The sequence below is a fragment of the Salarias fasciatus genome, chromosome 8, assembly GCF_902148845.1.
Source record: "Salarias fasciatus chromosome 8, fSalaFa1.1, whole genome shotgun sequence".
Taxonomy (NCBI): Eukaryota; Metazoa; Chordata; class Actinopteri; order Blenniiformes; family Blenniidae; genus Salarias; species Salarias fasciatus.
In genome coordinates this window covers 4,929,442-4,949,406 of record NC_043752.1, presented here as the reverse complement: position 1 = coordinate 4,949,406, position 19,965 = coordinate 4,929,442, and the positions used below count along the sequence as shown (strand labels likewise).

Here is a 19,965-nt window from a genome sequence, read left to right as displayed (position 1 = left end):
GGCGCTCATGCACAGCAGCAGCATTTCAGAAAAGTTGTGTTTTCTCCCATTTACACACAGAGCGTTTTCAAAGAATTGTATTACCCTTGTTTCAATAGCAACATCTTGACAAGTTCTACCTTGGGAACTGTTTTCAAACAGTTGCATTTCCCTTGTATCTCTGGAGATAGACCACTTCCGACAAGTTCTACCTTGGGAACGGGTTTCAAAAAGTTGCACTTTCAGTGGCTCTGAGCACCAACGTCATGTAAACAGACACTCAAAACACTATATAAGTTTTCTGTTTTCACTTATAAACAGGGATTTAATAACTTGTTAACTTTCCAGTTAATAGGGGAGAAAATGTCAGGAGGCTACAATGTTCCACCAGTCTTCAGCCGGAACATAACCGAGGTTTCAGTGTTCACAGCTTGGGCAACTTATGTTCGAGGATGTAAAGTCTTCAGAAAGCTGAAATGTTGAAGTGTTCACAGCTGTTCGAGAGATATGAAGAGCAGAAAAGAAACAAAGTGTCTTTACAGCTTCAAAGAAGACAATCCAGTGAGATTATTGTTAAATTTCCTTTAATAAATAGAACACATGGTCTTTGATTTACACTATAAAGGGTCAGAACAAGTATCTTTTTTTCTTAATAACTCTTTAAAAACAACAATGCAGGCACTTTACCCGGCTTGTGTTTCACAGGGGTCAACAGGAATGAAGGGGATGAGTGCCTGTGTGTGCACGTGCACATGGGTTTATAAAAGTCAGTAAACAACATTTACATAGAATTTTCTCATCACTGTAAATAATATCACCAAAACTAGAAGAAGCACATGAGAAAACACCCACAACCAGAATCCAACAGAGTGGAAAACAAACAAACAAACAAAAAACTAAATAAAACATTTACACATCAACAGTTTGGTTTCACGAGTCCAAAAATCTTACAGATAAAAAACAAGAACGTGGCCACTTTGAGTCATTTTCATCCTATAACGACCTGCAAACGCCTCGTGTGAAGCACTGAAGTGCAGAATCTCTGCAGGTTCGCACAGTGAAGAAGTCTCTAAAGGTACAGAATGTGATATCTTTTCTTTTCTTTTTTTTTTTTTTTTTTTTTACAAAGGAACTGACAATTCTGAACATTTTTGGAGCTGCTGTCTCTCTGTCCTTTTCCCTGAGGTGGCTATTAGCATTAGCGTTAGCCAGAGCGATTGTCCTGATGATCCATAATTCCACCAAACACCTGCTTACTGCCTATTGCTTACAAATCCACGAATCCTGTCCCACTATAAGTTAGCGTTAGCCTGTATCCACAATGGCTGTGATTAGCATTAGCATGTTTAAGTGACGGTTAGATTCTTTTTCTTCCAGACTCTTGAATGAAAGCAGGTGAAAAAAAATATTTCAGTAGTTAACTATAATCAGGTACTAGATCTCAAGTTCTTTCAAGATGTTAACAATGAATTATCTAGTTTAAGTACAAAGTCCACAACTTTTTAACTCTATTCAAGTATTACCTTCTTGTAAGAGTCCCAACACTGACTCACACAAACAAAATGTGACTGTAATGCATATATATTATAAAAGTCCTCAAAAAGCGGAACAAGAGCAACATCTGTAACCACGAGTAACAAAACTGCATTTAAATCCTGAGTGAATCATTTTAAAGCGAGCTTGAGTCAATCTGAACTTCAGTGCTCCACAACGGCAGGCCGAACCCGGAACCAGGAAGTCCACTCAGAAACTTTGGTTTGTTTCACACACAGATCAGGAACACCTGCCTTTCTCTGACAGATCAAAATGTTCTAAAGATTTTTTTTTTCTTCAGTTTTTTTAACCAACAAACACACAGGAAGACAGACGAGAAATGGTTTTAGGAAGTCTGAGTCAAGAGACCACCAGAGACCACCAGAGACCACCAGAGTGGTCCACGGCTCTAGATGTTGGTGATGGCGGACAAGCTTTACTTTAGAAACTGCTGATAACTAAACTGGTTAGTTAGTTTAGAATATGTTAAATCTTTTCATACAGCTTGTTGCACATGTGACTCCAAATAATGGATTTTACAGCTTGTAATTTGTTTTTACAAAAAGTTTAGTTTTTCAAAATGAGCATTTCATTCAAACTATTGGTTTTACGTCCATAAAAAAAAAAAAAAAAGGCAAAAAATAAAATTGGAACCAAATTATTGTTTTGCTAACGTTCTGGACATTTTCAAAAGTATTGCTATGTTTTGAGTTGTCTACATGAAGGCAATGTCTCAAATGTTTCAGATAAAGCAGCGTACACCTTCTTCTGCTCCAAAGTGACAAAAAACATCACACTAAAGCCCCATTTACACGACAACTGTTCAGGTGAAAGTGCGACATGTTTGTGTTTACACGTGATTTACACATGATGTAGCTACCATGCCAGGCCACCAGTGGGCGCTGCTGTTTGGAATGGAATCCACACACAGAGAACAACATGCTATAAACATTAACAATGAGCGTATGTTATCAAAAAGGTGCCTTTTCTCCCATTCGCACGGAGACGGAGATGGAGCTTTTTCAAAAAGTTGCACGCTGAGTTGTGTTTACAATAGTTTCCTTTAACACTAAAAACACAAAAGTGTTTCTTTTTCACATGAAAATGTCATGTAAACAGAACAGATGTTAGATTTTAATTCTGGAGGAGAGCTGGGAAAATATCACACGTTGGAGGGAGTGGGCGTGGCCAGCACCTTGTTTCGGCCAATCAGTGATCAGAAGGGGGTCCACAGTCAAAGCGGGTGTGTGTGTGTGTGTGGGTGTGGGTGTGTTGTCCTTCCTTCCTTCGCTCCTCACATGAGGGTCATCACCAAATCCGGCCTGGTCTCCTCCTGCTGGTGGAGCCCCCTGCTCCTGCTCTGCGCCTCCTCCCGCCTCACTTCGACGGCTGCAGCGTCTCCTGCAGGGAGAGGCGGGAGCGCGCCGGCGGCAGGGGCACCATCACCGACTGCACGCCGCTCAGCCTCCACGGGAGGAGGCCCAGGAAGTCGTCCTGGCGGTGGCGGGAGTCCAGCGTCAGGCTGAGCACCCGCTGAGCCGCAGGAGGAGGAGGAGGAGCAGGAAGAGGAGGGCGGCCCCGGCTCGAGGGGGTAGTAGAAGACGGAGGAGGCCGTTGGGGAGGGGGAGGAGTTGTCGCTGTGCTCCTGGAGAGAGGAAGGAGGAGAGGAAGTGAGAGGCAGCAGAGGCGTCTGAGAGAGAGACGGATGGGTGATGGATGGATGAAGATGCAGGAGAAAAAGGGAAACCACTCCTGTTTCGCTTCATTCAGGTAGAAGTATCTTGTTAAGTTTGAAGTCACTTTTTCCCCGCCAGCAGACACGAAAACATTTCTTTGCAGCTCGGAGAAGGTGAGGTTTGTTTCAAGAAGCTGAGAAGGATTTTACAAGACTGAAGAAACAAGTCTCCAACTAACCAGCAGTGTGAAAATATCTTCACATCCACAAAAAACCTCCAGGTTTTTTTTAAAGTGTTCAAAAAGCGAACAAAAAGTTTGATGTTCTTAAAGGAGCTGCAGCAACTGTAAAATACTGCATGCAGTCAGGGGCGACACGTACCGACGAGCGATGCTGCACCGCCGTGGAACAGGAAGCAGCAGCAGAAAACAGGAAGCAGCAGCAGGAAGTAGCAGCATGAAGCAGGTAACAGGAGGCAGCAGAGGGAACAGGGAAGCAGGAAGCAGCAGGGGAAAACAGGAAAAAGCAGCAGGAAGCAGGAAAGAGCAGCAGGAAGTAGCAGTGGGAAACAGGAAGCAGCAGGAAGAAGCAGGGAGCAGGAAGAGGAAACAGGAAAACATCAAGGGGAAACATGAAGGATCACCAGCATCAAACAGGAAACGGCAGCAGGAAACAGGAAGGAGGAACAGGAAACGGGGGCTGGTGACTGGACGATAAGGCAGCAGGAGGCGGGGCTCATTCAGGGAAGGTCACACCTCACTCGCTGGAAAACACACACAGACACACACACAAACACACACACCAGAGGGTTAGCGGGGGAAATAAGAGGAAAAAGAAGCTCGTGGCGACTTTGCGAAGTCCGGCTGGAGGTCAGGAGAGCTGCAGACGTTACGACATGGAGACAGAGAAGCTTCAGCAGGTCAGAGGAGACAAGCGACAGCCGAAAGTAGACGTTTGACACTGGGAGGACGGACCGAGGATCAATCTGAGGATTAGATGATGAAATGGAAAATTAAATAAATAAATAAAGAAATAACATCAAGAAAAATAAAAAGGAAAAAAAAATCAACAAAATAGAAAAAGAAAAAAATATCAATTAATATATATATACATATATATATATATATATATATATATATATATATATATATATATATATATGGAAAATGAATGAACAAAGGAAAAATCAAAGGTAATCAACAAGTAGGTGCAGAAAAACGAACTGATTAAATTAAGCAACCAAGGAAAAAGGAAATTAACTTAAATTAAAATGAGGTGAAAAAATAACGATCTGTATTAAAGAGGAAAATAATAAATTAATTTAAAAAAATGGATAATGAAAGCAGGAAACTAAGAAAAAGTTAGACGAAAGGCAAAATAGAAAAGAACAAAACATGACTGAATGAATGAAGGAAGCAATAAAATACACAAATCAGAAAATTAAATAAAATAATAAATGTTTGTATCGGTGCTCGCTGAATAAAGATATTTTCGTTATTAGATTCCGTAGATCATGTTTGTGGTCTGCAGCTCTGGGAGTCGAGGTCTGATCTCGCAAGTCAACAAAAGCATGAAAAAAACTGAGCGGAGCGGCGTTGAGACGGAGGTGAAGATGAACGGATGACGGTCAGTAAAGAGGAAGATGACTCTGGTGAGGATGAGGAGCAGGGACGAGTCGGCTGGACTCGGATCTCCAAATGGAACTCCTCCACTCACTTCTACACACTGAAGGGGATGGAGGAGGTAAATGAGGTGGAGGAGGTGGATGTGGGGGCTACGGGAGGCGGGGCGGGTGGGGGTCACATACATGCTGCATTGACCAGAGCTGAAGTACCTCTGTATACACGGGCTGGACAACCTTCTGGCCTGACGGATCTGAAAACAACAGTTTACACCGACAGCTCAGTTACACGCCACAGAATCGAAAAAAATATATTAAAAATAAATGAATACATGAAAAAGTGTGACTCATTATTATTATATAAATGTATTGTGGCGATAAAGTGAGAAGAGGAAAAAAAACCCCCTGTAAGAGTTCAAGGTTCACACACACAAAGTGAAACATCCGAACAGAGAAATTTCCACTCTTCAAACTGAGAAAAGAGGAATAAAACATTATGTGGAAGAAAGTGAGGAAGTAACAACCACCGTCAACATCACCGCCACCACCATCATCCTCCTGGCAGGAAAAACCCTGAAAATGTTAAAACTGTGAACATGAAACAACATGAAGCGACTGACAAAGAAAAATAAAATCACTCAAACGTTGAAATTCCACACATGATTATTTCCTGTTTCCTTAAAAGAATGACAACGATAAAGATAACAAGAACATAGATGTTGATAAACGTAAAAATTAGAAACAGGCAGAAATATCCAAATAATATTCTATTGACCACACTGAATTCTTTAATTATTCCTTTCAGACATCAGAATTTTTTTCACATGAGGAAACATTTGAATAAAAAGATACAATGGTTCATGAATCAAGAAAAAATATAATAAACTATTTTTTTAGCCAAACTACATCACTCATGATCTTTTTCATTGTTTTGTAGTTTTGAAACTCACTAAGCTGCAGTAAAGTTTTGCTGCCAGCAGAGGGCGACACATCACCAACAACCTGGACTCAGGTGAGTGATTCACACCAAGGAAGGAAAATAATCTCAATCAGCTATATTTATGTTAATTCTGTTGATTTGTGTACTTATAACAACTTTATATTTGATGAATTCAACTATTAAAAACAGCTTTTGTCACACATGTATGAAAATAAAGTCTATTAAAATATTTTAGAACACAGACCAGATGTATGTGGTTTCTGTGTGTGGTGACATTATTTTGGTAAAATCGGAAGTGAAACCATCTTGGTTTAATGTAATGACATGCATGTGTGTGTGTGTGTGTGTGTGTAGCAGTGATCAGGATACCTACAGTGTTAGCGGATCGTCCGGGGCCACGCTGAGCCACGATGGCCCCTGAGATGGCTTTAATCCAGCTGTGCATGTCCTCCGGACTGTCAGTCTGACACACACACACACACACACACACACACACACACACACACACACACACACACACACACACACACACACACACAGATAGAGACATTCAGCTGTGACTGTTGGATTTGTTGAAAGCAGCCCTGCCTCCAGGTTACAGCATCAGATGAGCCTCACGCAGCCCCATATTGGGTTGATTTTCTGGCTTTTGCATGAAAATGAAATCCAAAATCAATACTAATGCAGACAGGGCTGCCAAGTCTTATTCACTAAACTCTAAACTCGAGAATGAAGGTTATAATATAACTTTAAGGGTCCCAGGTTTGATCCCTGTGGAACACCAAAAATTGAATTAACTGCATTTAAAAGCATGGTAATTATTTATCACCTGTATGTAGAAAGTTCTGGAGCTGGTCACCACCTCGAACAGGTTGTCCCTCATCATCAGCTCGCTGCGGAAACACACAGCAGAGCGGTTTGTGACTGCTGGGATCGAACACAGCTCCCAAACCGGGTGCTGACTCTCACCTCTGTTTGCACTCCTGAACTTTGTGGATCTCTTTCAGCGGGACCACTCGCAGCGCCTCCCTGTCCTGAGGAGAAAGACAGGCTCAGGGTGAGGAGGAGGATCCAGAGGTGAAACAGCTGATGATGATCGAGTCCACAGTGAAGAAAACACAAGCTGTGCTGTGTGGCCACAAGTAAAGAGTCAATATCCCAGAGAGAGATCTGACAAAATGATAAAACTGAATAAAGGAGCAGAAATAGATCAATAAAAAGAGCATTTATAATTAGTAATCATTTAATAGATCGTGAAAATTCTAAAGAGAATTAGAATTAGGACAGGGTTAAAAAAAATTGTTTTGTTGATTTGATTTGATTTTCCTTTGAATGGCTCGATATTGATTCATCAAATCGATCTATTGTCTTTTCTACTGTGTGTAATGCAGCCTGAAAGTTAAAGCTCAGTATTCTCTTCAGATCTGGTCAGTCGGTGAGGAGCGTGGTTCACGTTCAACATCATGACGGGAAAAACTGAAGACGCCTCCAAGAGTTCAAGATGGAGAATCGACTCTTTCAGCTGTTTCTCTTCTGATACAGTTGAGTTTGTTTTTCAGTTACTCTATAATGTTACTCGTAAGCTTTGTAAAGTGAGGACATTCACTTTTCTGTCTGTGACTGTTTCACAATGCGTCTGTCGTCACCTGATTCACACTGCCTGATGTCTTCTTAAATTTGTGTTTAGGTCAGGTTCAATAAAAATCAAAATGATCTAAAATGGCCAAAAAAAGATGGTAAGAATAAAGACATAAAAAGTGAACAAGAACTAAATCACACACACACACTTCCCTCACTCATCTCTCCAAACGTTGAGGGTATGTGGAGGCGTTTGGGATGCTTGCTACGGCAAGTTCAGACACGCACGCACCCACACACAGATATAACACACCCCACAGGGTAAAGCACAGCTACCAGGAACACACACTGATACCAGAGTGTGTTTATATGTGTGTGTGTGAGTGACTGAAGTCTGCCTGGTTTATCATGTTTTCATTTTTAAATCCTTCTCTTCAGTCTTCTGCATTGTGAAACACACGTGGTGAGTGTGTGTGTGTGTGTGTGTGTGTGTGTGTGTGTGTGTGTGTGTGTGCGTGTGTCCATGTTTTTGGTTGTAAAGGATCATTTCAGTTTTATACCAACAGAAGTGAAAGTGTCTCACCGACTCTGATTTATAGTAGCTGACGGCGTTTTCATCCAGCATGAAGTATCTCCTCTTCCAGTTCCTCATCTGAGAAGAGAATTCACACGAGGATTGGTGTGTGAGTGTGTGCGTGCGTGCGTGCGTGCGTGCGTGCGTGCGTGCGTGCGTGTGTGTGTGTGTGCGTGCTTGTGCGTGCCCTGACCACAGCTCCTTGTTTGACGCAGTATCCGGCCTTGATGACCGTGTGGTCCTGAACTCCTCTGGACAGGAAGAAGGGCAGCTGGTTCTGACCTCGCTTCACCACTCCTCGCTCTGCCCCGTTCTGCCCCTCCCCCTTCTCCTGGAAAACACACGCACACACACACCATTATGAAATTCTTCCTACAATACCCACAATGCCTTGGCTGTCTGTGATTCTGGAGCCAGCTGTGTGGTGTGAGCAGAAACTGTAGCCCGGAGCTCTGAGAAAATGAGTCTGAACATGAAGCAAATAGCTTGAAAATCATCGTCATTCTTTTATGTTTTTCCCTTCTGTAGCTTCAGGGTGTTCTCTCTCCTCCGTCAGCTCGCAGCAGCTAAATGGAAAAGGTCATTTCGTCCTTTGTCGGGTGTCAGTTTCAAAGAAGATCTCAATCTTCTTCTGTTGCTTCATGCTGGAAGAAGCTGCTGCTGCTGCTGCTGCATACCATCACAGACAGGATGAGACCTGCTGAGGGACACGCAGCACCCAGAGAGACAGTACCCTGGGTGTGTGTGTGTGTTACCTGTGTGTGTGTTACCGCTGTGAGCTAACAGCATGTGTCTCTCTAACTGGTAAACGTGTACATGTGGTTTCTGTGTGCAGTGACATCTAAAGGGGTGAAATCTAAAGTGAAACCACTTTGATTTAGTGTGATGACGTTTGTGTGTGTGTGTGTGTGTGTGTGTGTGTGTGTTACCTGTGTGGCAGTGATGATGGGCACTCCTCCAATGATCTCCGTCTTGTAGGAAACCTGTTTCATGGCTCCCAGAACTTCCTGAGGAGTTTCAGTGTGAGCCGCGCTCTCTCCGGGCTTTGGCACCTGCAAACCAAACACAAAGCAAACATCAGGACGTCACCTGCTGACGGTCGTTACTTCACAAATCACTGACGAGAAAAAAGCTACATGCTGAAATTCCCCTAGCTGTGTTATTCCAGTGATGCTTTGCAAATATGAGGCATTAGGCAGATGAGCAGATTAGATCAGATGAACTAATCCCAGCTGGGGTGAGTAAAGGCTAATGCTAATGCAAAACACAGAAAACGTCTTTTAATGGGGCTTCCAGTGATTCTAAAGCTAAAAGTGTGTTCAATGAGCAGGACTGAGAGAGACAGCAGCTCTGCAGCTCTTTTAACATCCAAGAACATTAATTCGTCTCCAGACTTAATGATAGTAATAAATGTTATAAATAAATGCCAATAAATTAAGTCAAATGTGTAAAGAAAGAAGGAACCGTATTGGTGTAAAGTGCATCACGTGACTAGATAGAAATACAAACATAGAGAGCCCTGGTTATTCAAAGGCAGCTTTTAAATATAAGTACAGACATCTATTGACATACATCGATGTGAATAGATGTATGTCATGAGCGTAGAAATCTATCTAATGTTATCGGTCAAATTTGATTGATCACATAATCACATGGCAATATTTGAATATTTTAGATTAATGTAGTGTTTCCTGTTTGTAATTCATCCTGTAAAGTGTCCATTTATTTAATTAATCATATATTCAGTTTTATAATAAATAATTGAACACGCATTAGTTCCATTAAGTGGGGATCCAAATTATTTTACATATTTAAACATGATTTCCTTTTAAAAGTAATGCAATAGTTACTTTGCCTAGTAATTAGTTACATTTAAAACATTGTAACTTAGTTACTAACTCAGTTACTTTTTTGGAGAAGTAACTACTAACTATAAGTCAATACTTTCCAAAGGTAACTTGTCCAACACTGGACACGAGTGTGTATGTGTGATCTGGGCGTGAATGTGGACAAAAGTGTAACTTCAAGGATGTTCTGCCTTCACACTCTGCCACAGCTCAGCTCTCATTTTCCATGGACTGAACGCCGCGGGCCACACCACAAACGGGGTCACCTATTGATCCATGCGCTTGTTTTTCTGTGTGTGTGTGTGTGTGTGTGTGTGCGTCGCTCACTGTTATCTTAGTGGCATTGTTGAGCACGCTGATCCACTCCACTAAATCCTGCTGGTCGTTGGCCTGCAGATAAAACTTCCTCATGCCAGCGTTGATGACTGCAGACGCACACAAACATGTGTTGGTTTAAGAAGGAAAAATCACCACAGGAAGGAGAGAAACACTAAAAATATCCACCCACACACACATCGCACATACACACACACCACACACCACACACACAGGTCATTGTACAGCTTCCTCCCATTGAGTGACACAGAGCTTCTGTTGGAACAAAAGGGAGGAAACAAAGTGACACAGTGAGCAGAGCAGGAAGAGACGGAGGAAGAAAGAGGTGAAGAAGAGGAAGGAAGGAAGTAAGGAAGGAAACGACACTGTTTACAACAACACCCCGTGTGTGTGTGTGTGAGTGAGTGTGAGACATGAACTCACCGAAGCAGAACTCTGCCTTCGGCCTGAGTTTGGTGGCATCGCTGACCTGAGAGAGAAGATTCAGAATCAAGACATAGAGAAAGATGAAGAGGAAACTCTCACGATGAAAAGCAGAGGGCTGACCTTGGAGATGTAGGCCAGACTGAGCGAGCCGACGTTATCTGCTCCTTTGGGAAGGTTCTGAGGAGGAAACACAACAAAAACATAGAAATATCCACCTTTAATAAGCAGGAGAGAGAGAAAAAGAAAGAGGAGAAAGATGAATGTTGATACCATAACTTCCTAACTCATCACTGAGGCGTTCAAGGAGTCCCCCCCTGTGGGAATTCCCAGCGTTTCTACTACTAATAGTCTTTATTTTTCCAATTCAGCTTCCCGTTTTTATGCCTGTGGTCACACTGAAGTGGAACCACACACACACACACACAGTCAGGAAAACACACAACCCGCTTCAAACCGGTCTCTATCGAAATCATGCGTGCAGTAGGTTGAGTTCTGTGTTTGAAATGTCTGTGAAAACACCCACCCACACCCACACCCACACCCACACCCAGACAGCGTCACTCAGTCAGAAATGATAATGACATTTCAAACCAGCAGATTACAGGGAACATGAGTAATCTGACTGAAGCGGTGTCATGTAAACACTTGTACCTGATTAGATTAGAAAATGATCAAAGGAGGTGATTTCATCCTGATGGCTACAGGAGGAAACACTGATTTCAACCTGCACATCCTTCTGATCTGATCTTTGTCAAATTCAACAGGACAGTGTGTGCAATATGAAAGAGAAGTCGAGTAAATGTCATTAATTCACAGAAGTGTGTGCAAATTTGTACGTGCAGATATGTATGTGCGTAGCAGGAATGTTGTGTATATCTAACCCTCCCCCACAGGCCTCCTGCTCGCCTGCTATGACACAGATTTATTTTCATTTTTGCCCTCAGTCTAGACTTAAAGGCTCTGTGTTAAACAGGTCTTGTGATTTTATGTTTGCACTGCTGCAATGCAGCTCGGTGATGTGGAAGTGAACCAGCAGCCTCACGAGACTGACTCTGCAAGTCTGCATGTAGGGCATTAAAACCCAGTGTCAGCTATAAGGTGAAGACATTTACAAGTCCTTTTAGACGTACACACACACAGGTTCTTGTCTAACATGTTTTGAATGTTTGGAGGATGAGAAGTGCTGATCTCATCTCACCTGTGGACAGTCGTCCTCACCTGTGGGTTGTCCATGTACCACAGCAGGTTCCCCTGCTGCGTGTCCAGGATGAAGTACCTCCGCAGGAAGCGCCCGCTGCTCTCATTCTCCTCGATGTCCAGGAAGCCGCAGATACGATTCTGTCGGTCCACGTAAGGCATCGCAACCCCGAGCAGCTCTCAGCCCGCCCAGGGGCATCACAGGGGGTCTGCAGGGGACAAGAGGAGGGTAAACCTGCAGCCAGGCACAAACCCACATAATACATCCCATCACCTGCACATACACCTTTTTTTTTTTAAAATCCTGAAGCTCCAATTTATTAAATCCAGCTTCATGAATGTGAATATCGTATAGTTCCTGAGCTTCTTCATGACAAAAATCGAATATCTTCTTATTCAATTACAATATTGTACATCCCATCTCTCTCATTTTTCCTTGGGTATCCCTCAGGGCTCTGTCCTCGGGCCCATCTCTCTCCTCCTCCACATTTTCCTTCATTATAATATTACAATAGACAATTTCTACCATTCCACAATTTTTTTACTTGATAAATTACACATGAAAACTGGCAAAATAAATGAAGTGATTAACAATAAATAAGCTTGCTTGACCGTCAGAAATGTACTGACATTGATGATCCACGGACACATTAGCATACAGTGCAATGGAGAAGAAACAACACACACACACACACACACACACACACACACACACACACACACACACACACACACCCGAACCGTCCCTCGGGCCGGAGACGTCCGCACGTCCTCCCCCACTGAGGACCGTAATCCGACCCGCAGACGCTCCCCGCGCGCAGGTGAGGTCCTCACGCCGCGCGGTGACGTAGCGCCACGAGACAAAGCAGCAACTTTCATCATCATTATTGATTTTCTTCACTTACACAGTTCTGCTCAGTCCGAGTCCGGGAGGGAGGCAGTCCGGTACCGACGATCACTCACACAGACCACTTCCGGTCGCTGCTCCACAGAAACCTGCGTGAAGCACAGCGAGTCACTTCCGGTGACCCTTCAAAGTAAGATTCAATTTTAAATCGTTTCTTACAGTCTGAAATCTCACTTAACAAAATCCAAAACACACATTTAATGCATTTAAGTTAATGCAGTAATTTATTTCGAATGAAATATTTACAAAAAATACATTAGCTGAATTTAGTTTTTGAGATTTCAGATTGCGAGAAAGCATTTAAGCATTTTTATTTAAAAAATGAGTGAGTGGATACAATTTTTAATTACAGGTTAATTAAAGTACAGAAAAGTAAGAAAGTAAGCACTAAGTATTGAAAAAACAACCAAATAGATATTTGGATGACATTTACCTTGGCATTAATTTAAAATCAAGAATAAATACAGAGGAAGAAATTTCTTTGTTATTGCTCTCAATTATCTTAAAACAAGTAAGATATTTAATGTAAGTATTTGTTTTTGCTGTAGACTTTATATGTGTGTACTGTATGATATAAACTTTATAGTGTATCTTATGCACACACGAATAACATAATAATTACTACATATTAGATTGAAAGAATGAAAACACACACACACACACACACACACACACACACACACACACATATATATATATATATACATACATATATGAATAAGCAAAAAGAATGGAATTACGAAATTCATTTTCTGTGCTTTAAGTCTAAATCAAAAGTAATTTTGTGCAGCGATATAGTAATTTGTGTCTGTGTTTATTTTTGTCTTCTTCTGGCTGTTGAATTATAAACTGGCATGAGTCACTTTAGATTTACGGTTAAAGAACAGAAAATGAATTCAAATATTTAAGCAATCGGATTAATAAGTAAATAAAACATAATACTTGTAGAAACTTAATTTAGATTTAAGTTTAAATAAAGTAATCACATTTTCAGAAGTAAATAAATAAGCAGGTATGTTAGGACTAAGTAGCAGGGCCGGCTCTAGGCATAGGCGAACTAGGCGGCCGCCTAGGGCACCACGTCCCGAGGGGGGCGCCGCGGTCGTACAAGGGGCGCCACGACGCTCTGTGTTCCGTGTGCCCCACTGTGCAGCGGTCCGACGCACCGCGCTCCTCGTCCTCGGCGCTGCCCGGCACTGATCGGTATTGTTCGGCATCGCTCCTCAGCGAAGGTCAAAGTCAAAGTGGGTTTTATTGTTAATTCTGCTGCACATACAAGACACACAGTGGAACTGAAATACTGTACTTCTTGTCCTTCTATGATTTAGACATAAGCACCCAGAATAAAATAGAGAACACAGATAAAGCATATCACCCAGAATTGACTAGAAATAAGAAAAAGAAAGTACATGAAAGAAAAACAAAGCTAAAAGATTGTGAAATAGAAATTCTAAAGTGGAATATGCATGATCTTTTGCAATATACCCCTGAAATGTGCAATATATATTACAGTATACACTGAATGGGCTATATAAAAGACAATTAAGTATAATATAGATAAGTGAAAAAGTAATACTTGGACTGAACTAATTTAGAATGGAAGTAAACTTCCAGAAAAGAAAAAAAATAATTTGAATAAATTAGTATATATGTATGTAAAACATTATCATTTGTCTTTCATTTTGAAAGCAGTGTGCAGTGTAACTGGTGCTGACTTGACTCTGTTGTAGCTTTTCAACCAATCCATGAGCCGATCTCCTGCAAAGTATACTGGGAGATGGAGTGTGTGAGCGCTGTGATGGAGAAATTGTGAGGATGTGAGAGGTCAGAGGTGAAGTGAAGTGTGGTTTTTTTTTAATCAAAGGTCACTTGGGTCTCATTCTCAGAGAGAGGAAAAGCTGCAGCTCCTCCTCCAAATGATTCATATTCCTGCTGAGGTGAAGAGTTTAAAAGTCCTTGTGATGGAAAAGAATAATTATGCCTTTGTGAGCCTGCATGGCTGAAAAAGAGAGGAGGAAACAGCATCTGTTAGAGAGTTTCATACTGAAGCAGGGGACTTTCCACAGGTGTGTGTGTGTGTGTGTGTGTGTGTGTGTGTGTGTGTGTGTGTGTGTGTGTGTGTGTGTGTGTGTGTGTGTGTGTGTGTGTGTGTGTGTGTGTGTGCGTGAATTAAACAGAGCTCAGAGGCATTTCCTTGCATGGACGGCAGCTCTTTGTGAGGACTAAAAACAACCGCATACAGGACAGAACAGAATAAACAGAGACAGACAGACAGAGAGACAGACAGAGAGAGAGAGAGAGAGAGATCTTTAATGTGTTTATTCTATGATGCTCAATGTGCGCTGAGAGATTAAACTCCACCAAACTGGAACCATCAAACCTGCAATTTCATATTTTTAATATCTACTCCACCTTCAAACTTAGAAAAAACCTCACCTATGCTGACCCGATGAAGCAAGATGTAAACTCTTCCTTATGTTCCCATGAATACAGTCCTATTGACCCAAGATAAAGTATGAATTCAAAAAGGGTAGCTACTGAAAACAATGCATAATTCAACATGAGCTCAGTAACCACATCCAGAGAAATTAAAGTTAAAAAAAAACAACAGGAGACTGATGGAGAAGAGGCAAGAAATCCATGGTGTTCCAACTGGGACATCTAGTGGTGAAAAGCAAAGGTACTGTTTTCCTGCAGACTGAAGATGAAAATGAATTCTCTGAGCTGGAGCAGGAATCAATAGCATTGGGCTGATTTCCTGCATTTTTGATCTGATCCTAAAAGACCACAGCAAATTATCAGTGTGTGTGTGTGTGTGTCTGTGATTCTGAATATCTGAAGTAAGTGTTCAATCACACAAATAAATCCCAGCAATTTGTGGACCAAACTGAGCAGATGGGACATGTTTGGTCCCAGAGAAGCGTGAACGAGGTTCTCTCCTGGTGATCTGGATGTGATTCAGAAAATCTTCCTTCTCTGTCTGTGAATAGAGAAAAACTCTTCAGGAGCTGAAACTCAGATCAGAATCCACCCGAGAGTCTTCTGCTGGAGGCACGAAGGGATTATGTTTGTTGTTGCTTCTTCTCATTGCCATTAGTTAATAAACCTGTTTCTTTCAAGACGAGCTAAGATCCAGATTATAGAGCATCTTCCTCCCCCTGACTGATGTAACTCCAGCTAAAATTAACACAGGACATTCCTATTTGAAATTATTTGTACATTGTTAAGCTTGTTCAGAAAATTTAAAAAAGAAACATCCAGGGAATTGAGTGTTTCTACCTCGGTAAGTACGAGTGATTTTGACAACAGTTTTGTTTTTTTTTTAGAGTGTGTTTCCAAAAACAAGTGATTAGATGGACGGGTTGGAAGTCATTTGGCATCTCCTCTGCTTTGTCTGTGCCAGAGTGGACCCTGCGGCTGCGATCTGCTGCATGTCAAAGGCCTAATTGTCTCTGAAGCGGGCCCCGCCAGCCCTGATGTCCGCCCCGGTGCCGCTCCATTCTCCTCACGCTCCAGGTGCCACCGTGAAGCTCTGCCAGCTTCTCCACAGCCGCCCCGCTCCTCCAGGAGCTCCTGGCACCTCCGAGCGGGCCCGGGACCTGCTGCTCATTGTGAGGAGGCGGCCCCCTCCGAGCTGGCTCGGGACGGATTTCATCCAGGCTTAGTGCCCTGCAGCCGCTCTCAGACGCTGTGAATGCCAGGATGACCTGACTGTCCCCACACACACACACACACAGCAGGGCACATGTCAACAAGCTCTGATGGAGAAACCGAGGATTTGAAAAGAGAACGGAGGTGAACACGTTTGCAGTAAAATCCTCTGGTGGAACAGGTCCGACCTGGTCTGATGGAGTCACCTGCTGGTTTCCACGTCACTCACGTTTACGTCACTTCAGTTTTCCTTTTAAATGGCTCTCAGGCATCTGGAAACATTTTTAAAACACCTATCATTTTATTTACATAAAGCCAGGGCTGTTGTTCAGGGACCATTATGTCAAAGTGCAATAATCATCGTTAAATTTAAACTTTCAACATTTTTGTTGTTGTGGCGCAGAGTATATGTGATGAAAATATCTGTATTTTCACAAAACCGAACAATTATAACTGAGTAATAAGAATCTCAACATGAAGTCAATTTTAATGAAACCTTCTGGTGTTAAATTCAGCGAAATGTTCCAAAAATGTGCCCGATAGCTGCTGGATTAGGAATGTTTTTGTCTGATTGGTTATTTTTGCATGAGACTGAAAAGTCCATGTTGATTCAGTGTTTTATTAAAGTTGCCATTTCAACCATTTCAATGGTTGAAAAAGTGGTGTTGAATAAATGCAGTATAGACGACGCTTTTTCAATGCTGAAATGCACCACAATGAATTGATATTGCTTCAGAGGTGGGGGGTGGGGGGTGGGGTGGGGTTGGGGGGGGGGGGGGGGGGGTAGGGGAAACCTTTTAATGTTTATCATGGGGTCATATCACCTTACTAATGTTTGATCCGGTCAGATCTGGGAAGCTGGGTAGGTTTAATGTTATTTTAGTGGTGACCATAGTGAGCATTTGCAATGCATTTGTTCCTTTTTTGGCACAAGAGAACATTCCTCCATAATAAAAATATAAATATCTGTAAAAGCTGTCAGAGTTCACAAAGGGCTCGGATTCGGTGTGATACTGGAAGTTGAAGCTTCCTGGTTCTTGAAACCATCTGTGTATTTTCTTCTCACAGCTGGTGAGTCAACATGTGGACAAACTCGTCTTCTGGAGCTCCGCCCCTCCAGAGACTCACCTGAGAGCCAGCAGGAAGAAATCTGACGACAGCCGTGGGAGAAAAGAGAGAGGAGAGATCCTCCAGTGATCCTCTTTCATTTCGGAGAGACCTCCTCTGACCCCCCCCCCCCCTCCAGAGAGGGATCAGAGAGCTCGCCATGGCTTCGTGCTCGGAGGAGGACTTGTGCTGTCCCGCCTGTCAGGACTTCTTCAGGGACCCGCTGCTGCTCTCCTGCTCCCACAGCTTCTGTCGGAGCTGCCTGCACAGCTGGTGGAGCATGAAGCAGGTGCAGGAATGCCCGCTGTGTCGCGTCGTGTGTGCGTGGAGCAACCCGCCCTCCAACCTGGCTCTGAGGAACCTGTGCGAGACCCTCCGAGGCCCCCGGTCCGCCTCCAGGTCGGCATCGCTCTGCCGGCTGCACCACGAGAGGCTCAAGCTCTTCTGCCTGGACCACCAGCAGCCGGCCTGCGTGGTCTGCAGGGACGCCAAGGTCCATGCAGACCACCGCTTCAGACCCATCGATGAGGAGGCTCAGGAGCGCAGGGAGGAGCTGCGGGCCGGCCTGAAGCCCCTCCAGGACCGGTTAAAGGCCTTCACCGAAGCCGAGAGGAACTTCCGGCTGGCGGCGGAACATCTGAAGAAGCAGAGCCGGCGGGTGGAGCGACGGGTGAGGGAGCAGTTCCGGAAGCTTCGTGAGTTCCTGCAGGAGGAGGAGGAGGCGCGACTGCAGGCCCTGAGGGAGGAGGAGGAGCAGAAGACCGGGCTGCTGAGGGCCATGACCGAGGAGCTGAGCAGGGACATGGAGGCTCTGTCCCACGCCGTCACAGCCACAGAGGAGGAGCTGCGAGCTGACGATGCCTCCTTCCTCACCGGGTACCAGGTCTCAGGGCGCCGAGTCCAGCAGTGCCTCCAACCGGACCCCCCGCAGCTGCCCGAGGGAACGCTCATCGACGTGGCCAAACATCTGGGCAACCTCACCTTCAACATCTGGAACAAGATGAAGGACATGGTCACATACACGCCGGTGGTCCTGGACCCCAACACGGCCAACGCGGAGCTGGTCCTCTCCGAGGACCTGAGCAGCGCGCGACACGGGAAGAGACAGCGGCTGCCCGACAACCCCGAGCGGTTCGGCTTCTGGGACTCGGTGCTGGGGTCCGAGGGCCTCTGCCGCGGGGCCCACAGCTGGGACGTGGAGGTGGGGGACAGCAGGGAGTGGGAGCTGGGCGTTCTGCCCGAGTCGGTGTGCAGGACGGACTTCTCGGGCTCCGCGGCGTGGAGTCTGGAGCTCAGCGCCAAGGGGTACCGAGCGTACTCCCCCAAGCACAAATACACGGCGCTGCCCCTCACGCACAAGCTGAGGAGGGTCCGGGTCCACCTGGACTGGGAGCGAGGGGAGCTCACCTTCAGCGACCCTGACAGCAACACACACATACACACCTTCACACACACCTTCACGGAGACGCTGAGCCCTCACCTGTGCACCAGGGGGGCTCTGCCTCTGAAGATACTGCCTGTGAAGGTCTCAGTCCACACTGGGGGAGCCGGTCCCGGAAGTACCTCCTCTGGTACAGATCCAGTCTCAGATTTATTGTGAACTGGTTGTCTCACTTCAGGGTTTAGGCAGACGTACGGTTAAACTCATCAGTTTAGTCAGTTCAGTTTTGCCTGATTATTTTCATCTAAGAACACACAAGATCTGAGAAAAAAGCCCTGCTTGCATGACAAAATGAAATGTATTGTTTTGTGGTTTTGTTCCAGGGAGAATTTTTATTTTCAGGAGAACATTTTGAAAAGCATGCCTCGTTTCATGAGAACAGCAGAAATGCTGAAAGCGATGTAGTTGGCACGTTGGGTGCTCTTGTTTGTTTTTGTCATGAAGGGAGATGCACAAGACATTAAGGGCCTGAGACTGAGTCAAAACCAAAAGCCAGACTTGAAGGGGTAGAGATCGAGTAAAAACCAAGACCTTGAAAATGTGTTCTCGAGACAAGACTGCTCTTCAGTACTACTACACCACTAATCTTTACTTAATCATGAATAAAATTACATGCTTGGAGTAATCTTACAAAACTAATTAAAAAAAAATCCCAAAATAAAACCAAATCAAAATACCATGAATAATCATAATCTCAGTGGAACTCCTCTGAAGTTCGCAGGAAATTTAAAATCCTCACAGCACACGAGTGGAGTTACTTAATAAACCTCTTTCCTCCTCATATTTCAAGAACAGCTGAGGACACTGAAATCTCTACACTTGTAATTTAAAATTACAGATAAAACAGCCTTGTGGAACACTTTAGCATCTTGAAAAAGGTAAAAAAATAACAGTTTAATTTGTATTTAGTTGTTGGTATGCTGTCTGGGGGAAGTCACTTCATTGTGTTTCTGCTGTGTCCTGAAAAAATCTGTCATAATCTCTTCCTGTTGTTCCAAACTTACATGTGTGAATAAATGTTTGAAATACTGACTCACAACTTATTCTTTTGTTGCTTTCTTCATACCTACGATCATAACAATGGTTAGGACAAAATACGCATTTAAGGTTCCTTCTATTTATTTCAATTTTGCCACATTTTTAACACAACAAT

At 43.7% G+C, this 19,965-nt stretch overlaps 2 protein-coding genes across 5 annotated transcripts; one reads left to right on the top strand and one right to left on the bottom strand.

Annotated features, from left to right (window-relative positions):
* Positions 1-1,051: 1,051 nt before the first annotated feature.
* On the bottom strand, positions 1,052-12,707 carry plekha1b (pleckstrin homology domain containing, family A (phosphoinositide binding specific) member 1b). Of its 4 annotated transcripts, none has more exons than XM_030098625.1 (13): positions 12,612-12,707; positions 11,728-11,915; positions 10,630-10,686; positions 10,507-10,552; positions 10,075-10,172; positions 8,830-8,952; positions 8,094-8,231; positions 7,910-7,978; positions 6,718-6,782; positions 6,578-6,641; positions 6,122-6,211; positions 4,995-5,062; positions 1,052-3,157 (listed from the first exon to the last, which is right to left on the bottom strand). In XM_030098625.1, exons 2-13 carry the CDS (start codon positions 11,866-11,868, stop codon positions 2,890-2,892), a joined length of 1,227 nt encoding a protein of 408 aa, XP_029954485.1. In that variant the 5' UTR covers positions 11,869-11,915; positions 12,612-12,707; the 3' UTR covers positions 1,052-2,889. The 4 variants fall into 4 exon arrangements, with proteins under 4 accessions (XP_029954485.1, XP_029954486.1, XP_029954484.1 ...); XM_030098626.1 differs by having other exon boundaries at positions 5,022-5,062; XM_030098627.1 differs by lacking the exon at positions 1,052-3,157 and adding an exon at positions 3,169-4,172 and having other exon boundaries at positions 5,022-5,062.
* A 4,706-nt stretch (positions 12,708-17,413) lies between these two features.
* On the top strand, positions 17,414-19,838 carry LOC115393277 (tripartite motif-containing protein 35-like). The gene has a single exon (XM_030098175.1). The coding sequence runs from the start codon at positions 17,532-17,534 to the stop codon at positions 18,969-18,971; it is 1,440 nt and encodes a 479-aa protein (XP_029954035.1). The 5' UTR covers positions 17,414-17,531; the 3' UTR covers positions 18,972-19,838.
* Positions 19,839-19,965: the final 127 nt, after the last annotated feature.

What these genes read in the sequence shown, in the direction of transcription:
- plekha1b (XM_030098624.1), bottom strand. Translation starts at nt 11,868, where the DNA reads ATGCCTTACGTGGACCGACAGAATCGTATCTGCGGCTTCCTGGACATC. An exon ending in GGTACATGGACAACCCACAG is followed by an intron (nt 10,687 to 11,727) that starts GTGAGGACGACT and finishes TTTCCTCCTCAG; the next exon opens with AACCTTCCCAAAGGAGCAGA. An exon ending in GTTCAGGAGTGCAAACAGAG is followed by an intron (nt 6,642 to 6,717) that starts GTGAGAGTCAGC and finishes GTGTTTCCGCAG; the next exon opens with CGAGCTGATGATGAGGGACA.
- LOC115393277 (XM_030098175.1), top strand. Translation starts at nt 17,532, where the DNA reads ATGGCTTCGTGCTCGGAGGAGGACTTGTGCTGTCCCGCCTGTCAGGAC.